General features: G+C 39.8%; 1 protein-coding gene across 1 annotated transcript in view; it reads left to right on the top strand.

The window, feature by feature from the left end:
* LOC117526169 (glutamate receptor ionotropic, NMDA 2B-like) overlaps positions 1-18,103 on the top strand; it is a 93,955-nt gene that overhangs the window by 22,795 nt on the left and 53,057 nt on the right. The window contains 1 exon segment of the mRNA XM_034188204.1: positions 17,931-18,045. Coding sequence (XP_034044095.1) covers positions 17,931-18,045 — 115 coding nt within the window.

The following is an 18,103-nucleotide window of genomic DNA, read 5'->3' on the forward strand; positions in this document are numbered from 1 at the left end:
TATGGAGTTTTTGGAGGGAGGGGGTTTGTCTGAAATTGTATAACTTATTCTTTTTTTTTTTTTTTTTTTTTTGCTCGTTATTCTTTTTACTTTCTTCACTAATGTTAATTTCCAGATTTTATATTTACTTGCCGTTGTCCCTGATGACTACGTCTGTTAACGTGCCTTCTTTTGTTCTTTTGTTACTGTTGCTTTGTTTGTGTATGTGCTTGTTTGTTAATTAAAAAGAAAAAAATCAATAAAGATATTTGTCAAAAAAAAAAAAAAAAGACCACACAACGCAAACCGCCACATGCACACAACACATCTGGTGTGTTACTGTACACTATAGGTCGTCTATATAGGGTCCTCACAGCTTTACATTCATATTCACTCATAAATTACCACATTTCTAGATGCTACTAGAGGGAATGACTGCAAAAACAAAAATCATTTAATCTTTTTTTTTTTCAATGCTACTCAAGCTAAATGATTTGATTCACATCTTCCATTTTTAAAATTGTCCTGCTCCCATAACTTTTAAAGTTACTCTCATATACATGAGCAGGGTTTCAATGCACAAAACTTTCATTTGGTGGCATCATTCTGGCAACAGAACAGTCAGCTGCAGATTTAAAGAAACTTACTCAAATGTTGCACAGTTTGGGAATATTAAACACGGACAAGCAATCTAAATTGTGAATACTATTTATTAGAGATTAGTCTATATATTACTGCAAACCTTTTTTTTTGCATTGCATTGCAAGCTATTCTTTGTTTCCTTTTAAAACTAACAATAATTGGCTCAATTGAAGTTTAATAATTATATCTGCAGTCTTTCATGCTTGTAGTATATTTGAAATGGCATTAAAAAAAGTAAATTGAATTTTGCAGAACCCAAATATCAAGTAACCAAATCCAAATGCACTGACACTAAAATAGAAACAAATTAAAAGCACATAATTTGTTTGATCATAAAGGCACAGCTTTGTGACTTTGCGTGTGCAGTTTCACTGAGGAGAAAAAAGAAATTCCACAATCTGAGCAGTAAAGATTATCTTTCATTTTACAGACAGATGCTGCCGCTGCTTCTGTCCCACAGGAATTTTAATGTGTGCAGCACGTTTCATCAGTAAGTTGTCACAGGGAGGTCGTCTGCACTCAGCCTCAGATTATGAGTCATCTATCCCATACTGATTTTAGTATGAACAGTATAAGCATGTGCACATATGCAAAACTGATTTCTGTCCATGCACACACCACACATTTTTACAATGCAGTTGCAGAGATTTTGGAGATTAAAAACAAAGAACTATCGAGCATTCAGAAAGTGATATTCGGAGAGAGATATATAGACTGACATTAGCAGGGTGGTGGTCAAGTGTGCCTGGGTTCAGTGCAGAAGGTTCCCAGTTCAAACCCTACCCCTGCTACATATGTATTTATATAACAGCTGAATGGATCGTTGTCATTTGATTGGTGTTTTGTATGTCACGTTGTCAGGTTTCGACCTGGATCCAGGTTTCAATTCTGTTTTTCCTCCTTTCTTTTCATCACCATCTGCTCCAGATTTGATTTATTAGTTGTTTATTTTCACCATGTGTTTATTCTACGTTCTGTTTTGCTTTTCCACTTTGTCTCTTTGTTACTTTTATATTTCGGCCATAGTTCAGTTCCGTTCTAGTTTCCTTCTGTCAGTTGTGTTTTCATTTATTGTTCATTAGTTTCTCACTTGTTTATTTTGCTGTTCTCATTTGTGTTATCAATTATGCTTAAGTATCTGGTTTTGATTTCTGTTAATTATTAGTCTTTGTTTTGTCATCTGTTGGTATACTTCAGTCATTAGGCAGGTCCAGTCTTGTTTTGCCTTTTGTTCATTTTATTATTTTCTGATTAATTCTCATGTTCATGCTCTGGTCTAGTTCCTCTTTGTTGTAGTATTATATTCTGTTTTAGCTTTCTTCTCAGTTTGTCCTTATTCCCATTTGATTAGGTTCACTCCACACCCTGCACCTGCCATTAGGCGTTCATCCCTCACTTTTATCTGATTATGTTCTCACCTCACATCCCTGCACCTGCCATCATGTCTTCGCCCCTCTTGCATCCCTGTTTGTGTTGTCACCTCATGCCACTTCACCAGCTCTGTGCCCCTTTCTCACACTTTGATTCAGTCTGCTTTGTTTCCATTCACTCACACTCTTTGCACCTGCTCACGCATCTTTGTGTATTACATCACTCCACTTTGTGCACTCCCCTCATCACCATCTTGCCCGTGTATAATCTTTGTCCACTAGCCACGCCCCTTTCTAGATTGTTCCTTACGTGCACCAAATTAACACCTGCCTTATTTAAACACCTTCCAGCCATCACTCGTCTGCTCGTTTGTCGTCTTTGTACACATTCCAGCTCTTGTTTTCAGTCCTGATTTTTGCCTTGCCATGTGCCATATTTTTTCTCTGTTCTCCTCGACCATGCCTCTTGCCTCATCCCAGATGTCTGTGTTTGCTTGTGCCTCTGACCCCTGCTCAACCATGACTGCATTTTTGCCTGATCCTGACTGTACCTCTGCTCCACTGATTGACCACATGTGTACCGAACCAGAGCCTGGAATAAAGACCATGTTTTCTAAGCCTAGTGTGGGAGTTTGCATTGCGGGTCCAGCCGCTATGGTTGCCGGGCAGCCGCCGCCCTGACACACACGGTTTTTAAAGACAGCTTTAAATGCCGATTTTTATCTTCTAATGTCTACTCCACTTTTGAACTTCAGTTGTTTGTGATGGAGTTCAACTGTCCTGTGCTCTGTGCTGTTGTTTATCGTCCACCAAAATTTAATAAGGATTTTATTCAGGAGTTTTCTGAGTTTCTGGCAGATTTTATCCCAAAATATGATAAATTTTTGGTCTGTGGTGATTTTAATATTCATATCTGTTGTCCTTCTAATCAGCTGGCTGATGATTTTAAAAGCCTCCTGAACTCTTTTGATCTAACACAAGATGTGGATGGACCAACACATAATCTTGGACACACCTTGGACCTGGTTATTTCTTTTGGGCTCTCAGTTTCACTTAAGGACATATCAGACATTGCTATTTCAGATCACTTTCCTGTTATTTTTGAATTTATTGCTCCTCCATCTGCTAGTAAGCCACTTGTTCCTGTCTCTCGCCGCCGTTTGGTCACCTCCTCGACAGCGGGGGACTTTGCTGCTGCCTTCATGGACTCTCAGTTTTATGCCATGAATGGACTGGTTTCCCCATTACTCCCAGATAACATCCTCTCTTCTTTCCACTCTACATGCACAGTAATTTTGGACTCTGTTGCACCGATGCGCTGCAAATCCAGGAAATCAAAATCCGACCCCTGGTTAAATGCCACAACCCGTGCCCTCAGGCAACGCTGCAGACAGGCGGAGAGAAAATGGAAAAAGGACAAACTACAGGTGTCTCTGGGTTTTCTGAGGGACAGTCTAACTGACTATCAGAAGGCTGTGAAGGAGGCAAAAGCACAATATCTGTCTCATATTATTTCGAGCAGTTGTCATCGTCCCAGTGTGTTATTTCAGACTATAAACACAGTTGTAAATCCACACACCTCTGTTCTGATGGACGTTACAACCACAACCTGTGAGGAGTTTCTTCAGTTTTTTATTGACAAGGTTTCATCAGTCAGACAGAACGCTGATCAGAACTGTAATGTTGAGTTGTCTGCTCCTCGTGCACATTCTGCTGTGCTCGAACAGTTTGAGCCCATTTCTTTTGCATCTCTCGCTGATGTTGTAAAACACATAAAATCTACAAGTTGTCCTTTTGATGTTGTTCCAGCTAAGGTGCTGAAGGAGGTTTTTAATACTGTTGGGGCGGGTCTCCTAACTTTTATCAGTGCTTGTCTTAGATCAGGGTCTGTTCCAGCTGCTTTTAAACATGCTGTGGTTCGACCTCTTCTTAAAAAACCTCACCTGGACTCATCAGTTTTATCCAATTTTAGACCTGTGTCTCATCTGCCATTTCTATCTAAGGTTTTAGAAAAGCTTGTCTTTTTACAGTTACAATCATTTTTAGAAGACAATCTCATCCTTGAAAAATTCCAGTCTGGGTTTAAATCGTGACACAGCACTGAGTCAGCACTTTTAAAAGTTCATAATGACATCACTTTGTCGGTGGATGCAGGGAATCCTGCTGTGCTGGTTCTGTTGGACCTCACAGCAGCCTTTGATACTGTGGATCACACAGTACTTGTTTCCCGGTTGGAACATTTTATTGGCATTCATGGTACTGCACTTAAATGGTTTAGATCATATTTGGCTGAAAGGAGCTTTTCTGTCATGATTGGGGACCTTTCCTCAACTGCTCCTCTGTGCTGTGGAGTGCCGCAGGGATCTGTCCTTGGGACGATTCTATTTTCTTTGTACATTCTGCCATTGGGGTCAGTTATAACCCAGCACAACCTATCCTTTCATTGTTATGCAGATGATCTGCAAATCTATCTGCCTGTGAGGACTAATGGGAGTGATGCTTTGTCATCATTATTTAACTGTATTCATGATGTAAAGCAGTGGCTGTCCCAAAACTTCCTTTACCTGAATGATGGTAAAACTGAGATCATGGTGTTTGAGCGCTCTGGCATACCAAATGTGGTAACACCAAATTTTGGTGCTTTGGCTAACTATGTAAAACCAGCTGTCAAGAATTTGGGAGTGATATTTGACAGCTGTTTGAGGTTCGATCAACAGATAAATTCTGTTTTCAAAGCTAGTTTTTTCCAACTTCGCCTTTTGGCTAAAATAAAGCACTTTCTCAGTAGATGTGATCTTGAGACAGCCATTCATGCTTTCATCAGCTCCAGACTTGATTATTGTAATGCACTTTATTCGGGCATTAATCAGTCGTCTCTTGCACGTCTCCAGTTGGTGCAGAATGCTGCTGCTCGTCTTTTGACAAACTCTTTTAGACATGAGCATAGTACGCCCATCCTGTACTCATTCCACTGGCTTCCAGTTCGTTTTAGAATTGATTTTAAAATTTTAATGTTTGTTTTTAAAGCTATTTATGGCCTTGCACCTCCCTACTTGTCTGAAATTTTAACTTTGCGCACCTACAGTAGGACATTAAGGGCATCTGGCCAGCTTTACTTAGATGTTCCAAGGTCAAGATATAAATGCTGGGGTGATCATGCTTTCGCGGTAGCTGGCCCGAGACTGTGGAATGAGCTACCTCTTGAGTTACGTACTATTCCTGACCTAACACTTTTTAAATCTAAGTTAAAGACTTATTTATTTAAACTGGCTTTTAACACTTAGTGGGGAGGTGACATGTTCTATTATTTTTATGTTCTTTTTTATGTGTTGTTTTAAAATTTTATTTTATATGTGTTTTATTTTTTGTAAATTTGTGTTTTTAATGTTAAGCACTTTGGACACCAGTCGGTGCTATAAAGCGCTTTATAAATAAATGTTGGATTGATTGATTGATTGATTCTATTTTCTGGTTTACCGCAGTCTAGCATTAGGGGTCTCCAATTGGTTCAAAATGCTGCAGCCAGACTTTTGACGCATAGCAGAAAGTACAACCACATTACACCCATTTTGGCATCCCTTCACTGGCTTCCTGTCCCAGTGAGATCAGATTTTAAGGTTCTGCTACTAACCTATAAAATTATTAATGGACTGGCACCTCCCTACCTAGCTGACCTAATTAAACCTTACATACCGGCCTGGGCTTTATGTTCTCAGAGTGCAGGACTACTTTGTGTCCCTAAGCTGAATAAGAAGTCTGCGGGTCACAGAGCGTTCTCTTATCGTACCCGTTCTGTGGAATGATCTCCCTGCGTCAATAAAACAATCACATTCTGTGGAGATTTTCAAGTCCAGACTTAAGACGCACTTCGTTTTCCTTTCATATGGCTAGCATACTGGTACAGTTTTGTTTTATGCTTTTTACTCTTTTAATTAATTTATTAGTAATTGGAGCGGGCTGCGGCCTCAACTTTACCTAAATTCTGGGTCTTTTAGTGAAGTTTAGAGCTAGTGGCCAGCGATCACCTTAGTATTTCTCTGTTTTTCTTGTTGTTTAATGCTGACAAATTATACAGTATTTTTTGTCTTTCTGATGCCTGATTCTGTTTTTTCTCTGTTTAACATGCAGCTCCATCCAGAGATCGGAGTTGTATTCGTGTTGGCGATCCTCCTGTCCTGTGCGCCAATAGCATTTCTTGTATATTCGTCCGTGAATTGTTCTGTACTTTATGTTTGTAGCATGGCCAAAGCAGAGGGTCACCCCTTTGAGTCTGGTCTGCTTGAGGTTTCTTCCTCAGAGGGAGTTTTTCCTTACCACTGTTGCTCTGGGGGTTGGTACGGTTAGACCTTACCTGTGTGAAGCACTTTGAGGCAACTCTGTTGTGATTTGGCACTATATAAATGAAAATAAATTGAAATTGAAAATACTAATCTTGTAATTTCAATAATTTGATCAAATAAGCTTGATATATGTCCAGAAGGAACTACAGATGTGAAAAAATGCATTGTTATTATTTCTGCTACACATTACTGTTACATCTCTGTGTAAAAAGTCTTGGGCCCGTATCCACACAGTATCATAAGTCTAAAAGTAGCTTTTAGTGCTGTCATTCTAAGAAAAAGCTTAGGGCCCCTTCAAACATAGTATGAATAAGTACAACTCAGGGTGACTCACGGCGAAACAGCTCGTATGCGTAAACCACGAAAACATTGCACCAACGGGCAGGTGTGCACGATCTCGGTGCACCAGTTTGTGTCTTTTGAGCAGGAACACAGTGCGAGCAGCTGCACTATATCACACTGCTGATCCAGAGAACAATAAAATAAAAAAGAGCTGTATAATTAATGACTGGGTTGATATAAATAATACATAAAAGGTTGCGCAATACAGAACCCCGCAGTTAAATAACCCCACAGGATTCAAACCCGTAAGCTCTGATTACCAGATGGAAACTTTACCACTGCGATTCCATCACTGGCCTGTAATCAGTGTGAAAAAATGCCTGAAATCAAGAAAAACATGGACAAGGTGCGCTGTGTCCGACCACTGCAGCCCGATGCAAAGGCTATATTTCCTTATATATCCTTATCTTTATATATTTCCACGTGAGGACAGCAGGCAGAGACATGTGCCTCACGGAGAAATCTTGTAAGTTCATGTCCTTGCAAACACGGAACGTGTTCTCAAGCGGGGACGTCGAGGAGCAGAGATCTTTACAGCCGAGGCTGTGAGCAGACACCCCCCCCCCCCCCCATCCGTCCGTTCAACGCCCAGACTAACGTGTCCCTGTGTTATGTGGTCATTCATTTTCATTGTTTATGTAATTGCTTATGTAGGTATTATACATAAGCATACGGGTCATTTCATGTCAATTCAACGAGGTCCTCATGCACTTTGTCTCAGATTTTCTTCAAATTTTAATCAAATGTTCCCAGACTATTCAGAACAACAAATTTGAAGTTTGAGGCCTGTAGGCCAAGTAGTTTCTGAGATATGGCCAATTTAGTGTGTATGGGGTCTGCCGTTTTTTAGGCAAAAATTATGGCCATCATTTCTGGAGCCATGTTCAAGGTAGAATATCTCAGCAAATAATGGACCTAGAGACCTGAAATTTTCTGTGGCAGTTGTCATGGACACCCAGACTTGGAATATAGTCAAACAGACATTGACACGAAACTGAAGTTTATGTATGCTCAAACTATGGAAAATGTTACATTGACTATTGCAAGCATCCATGTTTGAGCCACAGAAGCATACCATTACACTCAAAGAATCCTTTCCATTTCTTGGCTCCTTAATGCCAGCTATACTGGCTATGAAATATGTAAATTTGGGAGGTTGGGAGAAACCTCTGAAATCTGAAAAAAGCATTTTGTGATCGAATTTTATTAGAAGAAAAGCTCATGTGGGCAGTAAATAAAACTCTTCAAACTGATTCCATTTTAAAGGTATTGATATCTACTTTATGTGTTATAAATATGGCCTTCTTTATGAAACTCCTTCCTGGTTAATTTAAGCATCCAATTATGGCTAATTTGTGCATTCGCAAATGTATTTCTAGTGCTGAAATGACTTTAATTTTAGTTGTGTGCACACACTGCATTCATATGATTCATGGCACACCCCAGAATGCTTGCACATAGATCTACCAGGGGGATTCCCCAAGATTTCCACAGTTACTAGGCATACAATTTATGATGATTTATTTAATTAATTTAAAGTCTGATTTATGCAGCTACTGCTCTGTAACTCTGTGTCATGCGTGACAGTTTTAAAGTTCTCTGTCTCTGGATTATGCTTTATTCTGAACTAATTTGACCCTCAACAAGCTTTTCTTTCTACAATCATCACCTCTAAATCAAAGGTAAGCTGTACAATTTCCTCTTTTACCGACTTTGTGCTGTAAATGTGTGGATTTTTCTGATCAATTTTTAATCAGCGTGCGCATTGTAAAAGCTATTATAATATGATGGCAGACGAAGGAGTAAAAGCAGAAAAGTGTCAAATCACAGCCTTTTGTGTCTGATTTAACAGGTGCATGTCCAGGCTGTGGGTCAGAGCCTGAGCACGGTGTGAAAAAAAAAATAAACGGTTGGGCTTTTAATCAGGGAAATGACTCCGGTCCCACTTACCTCAAAGCGGCAAGTGTCACAACCCTGAACTTTAATTTGTACCTCTTTTACTTTATACATCCAGACTGCTCGGGGCTTAATGGAAATACATTGCGATCGGACGGGACATTATATCCGATGTGAGTTAAAATCTATTGTATAAAATCTGTTATATATGGTGTTTATTTCATGGAAAGCAATACAAAACCTTTCAGACTTTTTTTTTCATATATTTTTATTGGTGTACATGGAACAAAAGTCATTTCAATGTGCATAGATACATTTCCACATTTTCACACCTTTTTACATTTTTATAAAAAAAAAGTTGGAAAACAGTGCAAAGTAAAGTTAACAACAGCAATATTTAAAGTGTGCTCAAAATATTGATACCATATCATCAGCATACCGTTGCGCTTCAATAGTATTGCACTGAAAAAAAAAATGTAGTCTTAATATAAAAAAACGAAGCTCACACACAAACAAACCCCCGTTCCCACTCCCTACCCAAAAAATAAATAGATACAAACTAGACCCCAAGATACTTAAACTCCTCCACTTGAGGCAAGGACACTCCACTGACCTGAAGAGGGCAAAGCACATTTTTCCGGTCGAGAACCATGACCCACCAGCACTGCTGGTGGAGAGCTGCTTCCGCCTCCTGAGGCGTCGGACGGTTTGCCAGAATCTCTTTGAGGCCGACCGATAGTCCTCCTCCATAGCCTCCCCGAACTCCTCCCAGACCCGCGTTTTTGCCTCTGCGACTGCAGAGATAGGGTGAGGAGCTCGGTCACTTGGGAGAAGCTTGGAGTCGAGCCGCTGCTCCTCCACGTCGAAAGGAGTCAGTTGAGGTGGCTCGGGCATCTTTTCCGGATGCCCCCTGGACGCCTCGCTGGAGAGGTGTTTCGGGCACGTCCCACTGGGAGGAGGCCCCGGGGAAGACCCAGGACACGCTGGAGGGACTACATCTCTTTGCTGGCTTGGGAATGCCTTGGGGTTCCCCCGGAGGAGCTGGGGGAGGTGTGTGTGGATCGGGAGGTCTGGGCGGCTTTGCTTGAGCTGCTGCCCCCGCGACCCAACTCCGGATAAAGCGGAAGAAAATGGATGGATGGATGGATAGATACAAACTAAAATAAATAAATAAATAAAATTAGGTACATAAATAAAAAAGAAGGGGAAATAAAAGGAGATGTAGGAACTAATTTGAGTCAAAAAACAAAATGAATGGTCGCCACTTTGTATCGAATTTACTCACATTTCCTTGCCTGATAAATCTTATTTTTTCTAATTAAAGAAGGACATGACCTCGCTAATCCAGAGTTTGTCAGATGGAACATTTACTGATTTCCAATTTAGGAGGAGATGTCGTCTCACAACTAAAGATGTCAAACCCAAGACCTCTTTTTGGACAGCTGTATAGTTATTCTAATCTTTAGGAAGGCCAAAAAATAGCTATATGGGGAGATACAGCAATTGTTTTCAAAAGTACTTTAGACATTGTGTCAAAATATGTCTCCCAGATATTTATTAAACTTGGACAGGAAAAAAAAACATATGTGTCAAATTACAGGAAGAACCAGAACATCTATCACAGATGTCTGCTGTATTTGGAAATATTTTTGCCAGCTGAGTTTTGGAATAATGACATCTGAACACAACCTTAAATTGTATTAGACTTAGGCGGGCACAAATAAAAATCTTATGAATACCACCTAATGCCGATTCCCACCAGTGGTCTTCAAAGACCAAGCTCAGCTCATGCTCCCATGCTTCCTTTGTCTTTGTTGTCAAGTAACCATCATAGCACTGTATAGTGCTATATACTTTTGAAATTAAAGATCTCTGTGAGGGATTAAATTGTAAAAGTTCATCCCAGGTCTGATCTGCTGGGAGTTGAGGGAAGCCCGGAAACATTTTTCAAATTAGGAATTGTATAAAATCTTTATACAATTCCTAATTTGAAAATATCTAAAAAGGTGAGAGGGTGGAAGCCCAAATTCACCAGCTAATTCTACAAAAGAACAAAAAATACCATCTCTATAGAAGTCCTTAAAACGCTGAAGACCTTTATCATACCACCCAGCGAAGACCGGATCCGTAAATGCAGGTTTGAACATATGATTTCTCAACAATGGAGTTGATGTGGTGGGGTCAATAAATTTTAACTGTTTTCTGAATTGAAACCATATCTTTAAAGTAGAGATGACCACAGGGTTGCTAGTGAAACCAGAGGGGTTGGCCGAGACAGGTCCTGTTATCAAAGCCGGTAGAGAGGATGAGGAACATGACTGTGATTCTAGTTGACACCAGGGTAAGTCAATTAGTTTTAACCAGTATGTAATTTTGATTATATTTGCAGCCCAGTAATAAAATTTAAAATTCGGTAGAGTTAGACCACCATCAAATTTACAATTTTGGAGGATTTTCAGTCTAACCCTGGGTTTCTTGCCGTTCCACAAAAAGTGAGAGATCACCGTGTCAATATTTTTAAAAACCTTTTTTGATAAGAATAAAGGCAAGCATTGAAACAAAAACAAAAACTTAGGAAGAACATTCATCTTGACCACATTAATTCTTCCGATCAGTGTCAGAGGGAGAGAGCTCCATCTCTGAAAATCTGCCTTGATCGCAGTTATTAGAGGAGTAAAATGTTCAGCATATAGAGAGTTATAGGATCTGGCCACATGGACCCCCAAATATCTAAATCCCGTCACACTCAACTGAAAGGGAATATCAGATTGTGAGAGTCGCATTGCCTGAGTGTTAACCATAAAACATTCGCTTTTAGATACATTAACCTTGTAACCTGAAAATCTGCGGAAAAAAGAGAGAATATTGGGACAGGTTTTGACTGGGTCTGCGACATACAGTAACAAATCATCGGCATATAAGGATAGTTTGAGTTCCATACGCGAGCGAATAATACCTGTGAAAGTTGGAGAGGACCTCAAGTAAATAGACAGGAGCTCTATTGCAAGAGCAAAAAGAAGAGGGGGAAAAGGACAGCCTTGTCTACAGCCGCAGTTTAGAGGAAAATAACTAGATTGCACGTTATTGGTTATAACATTGACACATGGTAATGTATAAAGGAGCTGTACCCATGAAGTAAAAACCTTGCGTTTCAGACTTTTTTGTCCGGTGACTACGAATATCTGGTTTATACAATGACAGTTTAGGTGAGTTTTACTGTACATGGGACTGAACAATAAATTTACCTTGCAAAGCTTTGACGATGATGTCGGTTTCCATCCCACATGGCTGACTTTATTTTGAAAAATGTTTCTTCTGTTCGGATCTAAAGGGAATCTGTACATCTTGAAGTCCTTGCTGTGTCTATTTGTGCATCCAAATGAACAGCAACCCGTCAATTTCAGCAAATAAATAAATAAAATAGCTGGATTTCCATGCAGACAGATTAACAGTGAACACTATTTAGAACCCAAGATGGCACCATGAGTCACGTGACTTGTCATGTCACAACTCTCTCAATTAAGGCACACTAGATCACTCTTAGGCTAAGATTCCTTGCTCAAAATCTTTAGGGTAAGTTTGTAGCTCTCTGAGGGGACTCTGAGATGCTTCGTGGATACGGGCCCTGGGTTGGTTGGTTGGTTTGTTTGTTTGTTTTTTTGACAGTCGTTAAATAAATGTACCCCCCCACAAACACGCAAATACACATTTTTACTACGCTAAAATTTGCACATTTTTGATGTTGACAATCAGTGACTACTTTTTTTTTCCATACATTCATACATTCCACACATTATTCTGAAAAAAAGCAAAAAACAAAAAAGAATCAGGAAAGAAAAAAAAATAATAAAATTCCTAGATCCACACTTCATACAGAGCAGCCTCAAAATCTCATCTCTTTTTCCCTTCCCCAAGGACCAGCTTTTCACAAAATTTCACTTTAAATCTCATGAAAGCTCATTCAGCTGACAGAGTCGAACAGACAAGTGACAATGAAAATCTAATTTTCTTTTCAGAGATGTAAAAATTGTGAAAATTCTCTGAATGGTCCCACACACAGAAGGGAGCAAGAGCAATTTTGTTTGAGGCATCAATGATTTTGTGTCTGTAACCCCCCCCCAATAAATAAATAAACTAATAAAATCCTCTCTCTGCCAGTGATTAGTTGGGAACAGTTGGTGCGTGAGGCGTTCACAGGCGGCTGCATATGGCTGATACGGAGCCACATGAGGTTTTGTTGGTAGCTCATCCCAGCAGAGTCAAAGGGGAATTCTGGAATGTGACGGGATCAAGTGGCACATTAAAAAACAAAACAAAAACAAAAAAACAGTCAGGGCTTTGGGCTGTTAAATGGAACTGCGTTTTCACAAAGGCACCATTTCACGTGCTCTTTAATAAATCCCGTCGATAAGCCATTTGGTGCGTTCAGACGTGAGACTGACATGACAGCTTGAAAAAGTCGCCAAACATTCAAGTTCAGACAGATAAACCTTCCTCTTCCTTGCTCGCTCTCAACTAGCTCTTGGTTGAGACTGCTGTTCCCATGGCAACGCAGCTGATTGCATGAAAATTGCTGTGGTTGAGGGTGCCATGGCAACACGGGTGTTAAGAGCCTCACTTGTTTGCGGTTTTTGCTCGCACGTGCCAGTGCGCTGTGACGCCAGGAAACGCATGGAGGCATCCAACCTGGTCACGTGGTGCATTCAGGTGTCAAGCCTACAACAGGTTGTGCACTTAGACCTGTTCATCCCCCCCAACCTGTCTGGATCTTCTCAGTTCCCCATTCAAACTGAGATTATTCTTCGGGGGCTAATCCCATGTTACATGCACATTACAGCACTTTAGCGCACGAGTTTGGCAACATGCAGCTTTCTGAATTTCATGGAGGCTTGTTCAAAGTGTGTGGTCGCCTCAGCGCACATGAGGTATTAAAAATATCAATTTGAAGACCTTACAGATTGAAGCGCTGAATGTTCTAGTAGGAGGCACTTGAGATAAAATCTTGGCGGCACTTCAGACTCGTTGCTCATCTGTTGTGTTTTACTCACTTCTGAATAGATTTATTGTCTCTTCCTTCACACCATCAACTTCGTCGGAGATGGCGGCCATGCAAACGTGCCCGTCACCTCCTCAGAAAGTCTGCACGCAGCACTGCGCACATTCGCCCCTCCCTCCTTGCATTCAGACGAGATATTTATTTCTCCGGTGGATTGTTTCAGAAGCAGAGCGTCTCCATGGTGACGGCAGCCTACAGAACAGGACGAGGAAGGAGGTGGTGGAGGAAGAGAGAGAGAGATGATTACAGTTTATCTGCCATTATGCTGATATGTCTTCACACTTACTACGCTCGCCTCCTTTACTCCTTCTTTTTGCTCTCTTTATTATTCCAGTTCTTCAGTTTATCAGGTGGAGAGCATTACACCAAAACTCAAACTGGGTCATCGTTAAAGTTTTTACCTCCAGCTCTGCAACATTCAACACATCACTTAAGAGCAGGATTGCTTTAGTAGACAAGACCGTTGTTTGAATTGAGTGCAATATTTCTTTATGTGCAATATCCACTGACACTGAAACAGCCACAGTTTTGTTCTTACTTCTCTCTCTCTGTCTTTTAATGTTATCTCTTTAATGCTACTACATACTTATAACTTTTCTTTTTTTATATTTGCACTCTGAACATACCTTTTTCATTCTGTTAAAATTATGTTTATTTTATTTTCTTCCCAAGATCTTTCAAGTCTGCATGTGGTTTACTCAGTCTTATATTTGCACTGAAAGGCTTTCACCTTACCTTTCGTTGTACTTCTTACAATGACAATAAAGAATCTGTAGGGTAAGATGGGGCACAGTGGATCAAAGATGTTGTTTTGTGGCAGCATAAACACATTATGCATAGGTTTAGGTCATTCTATTGTGTATTTAATAGATTAAGTTATTGTTTATAATGCTGTGTTATTTATGTCTCCCCAAGTGTAATTTACAGGTGTTTAAAATTGATTTTAAAATTTTTGATTCACTGTGCCTCGGGCACTAATTCACGGGTCACAGTTAATCAACTTGGAATATAATGAAAAATACACAATTATAAAGATTTCTTCAAAATTATTAAATATATGTTGATGCATATACAAACTATAATCCAGCAAACCAGCTATGTAATGTGTGAATGTCTTATATAGTGATATAAGTCCTTTAGAAACTACTATAACTGTCATAATTTCTGTTCAAATGTGAAAACAGTTGTTTATATACACAAATTATAGAAATAATTCATGGAAAAGTAAATGTATCAACTTCAACAAGTGATATTTGTCATCCACTTGATACTGGGGCTTAGTAAATCACTTTCTAGACTGAGTCACTGTGCCCCGATTCACTGTACCCCGTGCATGTGACACACGTGAGTCATGTTATCAAATAGCTGATCATCTGGAGAAGACATAACACATGCTTATCATTTGGATGGGGTAGTCTTCTAACTAATCATTTTTTGGGCCACTTTTTCTCTGTTGTGAGACATAAATGCAAAGACACTGACATCCAAAGATCATGAGGTCAAATCCTGAGACTCCCCCTCCGCCCCCATTTTCACCTTTCACCACATCTCAAAAGTAACCATGTATCTGCTGCAGGTAGTACTTGTGTGTCGCCTTGACAGTCTCCAGTCAACGGGGTCCTCAACACTGAGGCACCAATGTGCTGGATCATACAATACACAGAGATCATGCCCAAGGTTTGATGTCCTTGAAGCAGTTCAACCATGGGTTTAAATAGTTCATATTTTTCCATTTCAAAGACATTTAAATTTTCATCTGTGTAATCATCAAACAAAATGCCTATTTGCTAAGAATGGCCCCATTACATTCATTCATTTTCTATACCCACTTATTCCAATTAAGGATTGTGGAGGAGTTGGTGCCTATCCCAGTGGTAACGGGATGAGAGACAGGGTACATCCTGGACAGCCTGCCAGTCCATCGCAGAGCCCTTAGGGGAACATGTGTAAGAAAAATAGAACTGGGCCAAGAATAAAACCCTGAGGGTCTCCACAATAGAGAGGCCCCGAGGAGGCTGCAGAGTTCCCAACACTAATGAAAAAAATTAAGACCAGAACTTCCCTGAGATGTATTTTTATTGCAAAAGCAGTGCTCCAGGAATGAGATGAGGATACTAAGGTTGATTGTGTTAAATGCAGCTAAAAGCACGATTGGAAAATCTATGAAGTAGTGCTGTGAAGCGTTATAAAACCACACTGGAACACCTGAATAATGTCACTCATGCCAAAGAAAAAGAAAATGCAATTGTATAGTACACCTTTCTCCAAAATGTTTGAATGCAATGGGAGGTTGGAAATTGATCGAACATCGGAGAGTGTGTACCTGTCCATAATGGATTGTTTGTGACCAGTGGTGACACTACTGCATGCTGGTACCAACCATGAAATGAGACTGTTTGTAATTATTTTAATTTTTGGTTCATTCATCTCAGAAATCGATTTAAATACGCAAGGAGGGATTAAAGACTTCATATGACCAACAATTTCCTTTGGAAGAGGAAGAGACATGGGATCAAACTAGTCAAAAACAGCAGAGCAAATGACAGAGATGGATGGGCAAAAGGAATGTGACGAGATGAGAAATGTAATGATGGTAGTCAATCATGACCAGTCATTATCTATCACTGGCCTGTTGCCAGAATGTGAGAAAAGCTGCTCATTTAAGCTGCGTATGTGAAGCACAAAGCAGACCCAGTCTTGTTGCTTTGCAGACTTCCTTAATCAAATGTTTTTAACCTCTGACAGCAATTTTTGTTTTTTGTTTTGTTTGTTGCCTGTTTGTTGGTTTCTTTTTGTCATCAGGATTATTCAAAAACCTGTGGACTCATTTTCAGAAACTTTAGCAAATAGATGTGGCATTATGATACTTAACATAACCTGCATTACTGAGGCCATTATTGAACTTGTGCAAGACCTCAGCATGGTATGATCGAAAGTAGCAAGGCTCATCATGATTCATGAAGTCCTTGTGGCATTGTACGCTAGGTTTCAGAGGCTCAGCCCAATTCTGAGTTTGTCCTCCATGAAAAGATAGAAATGATAGTGAAATGATGGAAACTGTTTGGAAGACTAACCAATGAACTGCTTCAGGAAATAATTCACTGTTTCAAACTGTTGGAAACACTAAACAAAGCAATTGCTTCAAAATGATTCCCAACTTCAAAACTGTATACTTCTTGTCGCTGTTACCGTTAGGGTCATCACAGCAGATCATCTGTTTCCATCTCATCCTGTCCTCTGTATCTTCCCCTGTCACACCAACTACCTGCATGTCCTCCCTCAACACATCCATAAACCTCCTGTTTGGCCTCCCTCTTCTCCTCCTTGCCAGTGGTTCCATCCTCAGCATCCTTCTCCCTATATACCCTCCTCTGCACATGTCCAAACTATCTCAGGCTCACCTCTCTGCGCTTTTCTCTAAAGTGTCCTACCTATGCTGTCCCTCTGATATGTTCATTCCTGATCTTGTCCATCCTCATCACTCCCACAGAAAAATCACATCTTCAGCTTTGTTCACCTTCAGTAAAATGATTTACTTTTGGGAACATTACATCTGGAATGAATTGATGACTAAAGAAAATAATTCACTGTTTCAAAACACTGAATGAAATGTGTGCTTCAGATACTGATTAAAAACATAAAAATAAACAATTGCAGACATCAGGAAATGATTCACTGTTTCAAAACACTGAATGAAATGCGTGCTTCAGATACTGATTAAAAACATAAAAATAAACAATCCCAGACATCAGGAAATGATTCACTGTTTCAAAACACTGAATGAAATGTGTGCTTCAGAGACTGATTAAAAACAAACAAAAAACAAAATTAAAATAGCCAAATCACCAATTTCGGAAAACAATTCACTGTTTCAAAACGCCAGAAATCACAAAACAAAACAATGGCATCAAAATGATTCAGTACTTCAAATGCTTTTAAAAACCTAACTCTAATGCTCCAGAATATATATGATTTGCTGTTTCAAAATGTGTTTCACTTTATGGAAGCAACTGAAACATTTGTTTGACTTGGAAATTTTTAAGAATATCACCTGAAGCAATTGCTTCAGAGGTTCAACAAATCAGTTTCACAACAATTACATCTTCTTGCTTTGTGGACAAATAATTCACGTTTAAAATATATGAACTAAGGATGTGACACTCTTCTCACTCTGCACACCTTAAGGTTTTTGCAAAAGCACTGAAATGGATATTTTACATTTAAATGTTGATCTATAGAGAACATATGAGGTTTAAAGGTGACATCGGTTGACATAGAACTTAAATGTTTCTTTACGCTTATCAGGTACGTGATGAATGTGACCTTTGAAGGTCGGAACCTGTCCTTCAGTGAAGAGGGCCACCAGATGCATCCCAAGCTGGTCATCATTCTTCTGGACAAGGACAGGCAGTGGGACAGGGTGAAGATCTTTTGCATTTGCTCTCCTGTGCTGTGTTTGTCACTGTTTGATTTTCCCT

Source organism: Thalassophryne amazonica, chromosome 15 (assembly GCF_902500255.1).
Source record: "Thalassophryne amazonica chromosome 15, fThaAma1.1, whole genome shotgun sequence".
In the NCBI taxonomy this organism is placed as follows: Eukaryota; Metazoa; Chordata; class Actinopteri; order Batrachoidiformes; family Batrachoididae; genus Thalassophryne; species Thalassophryne amazonica.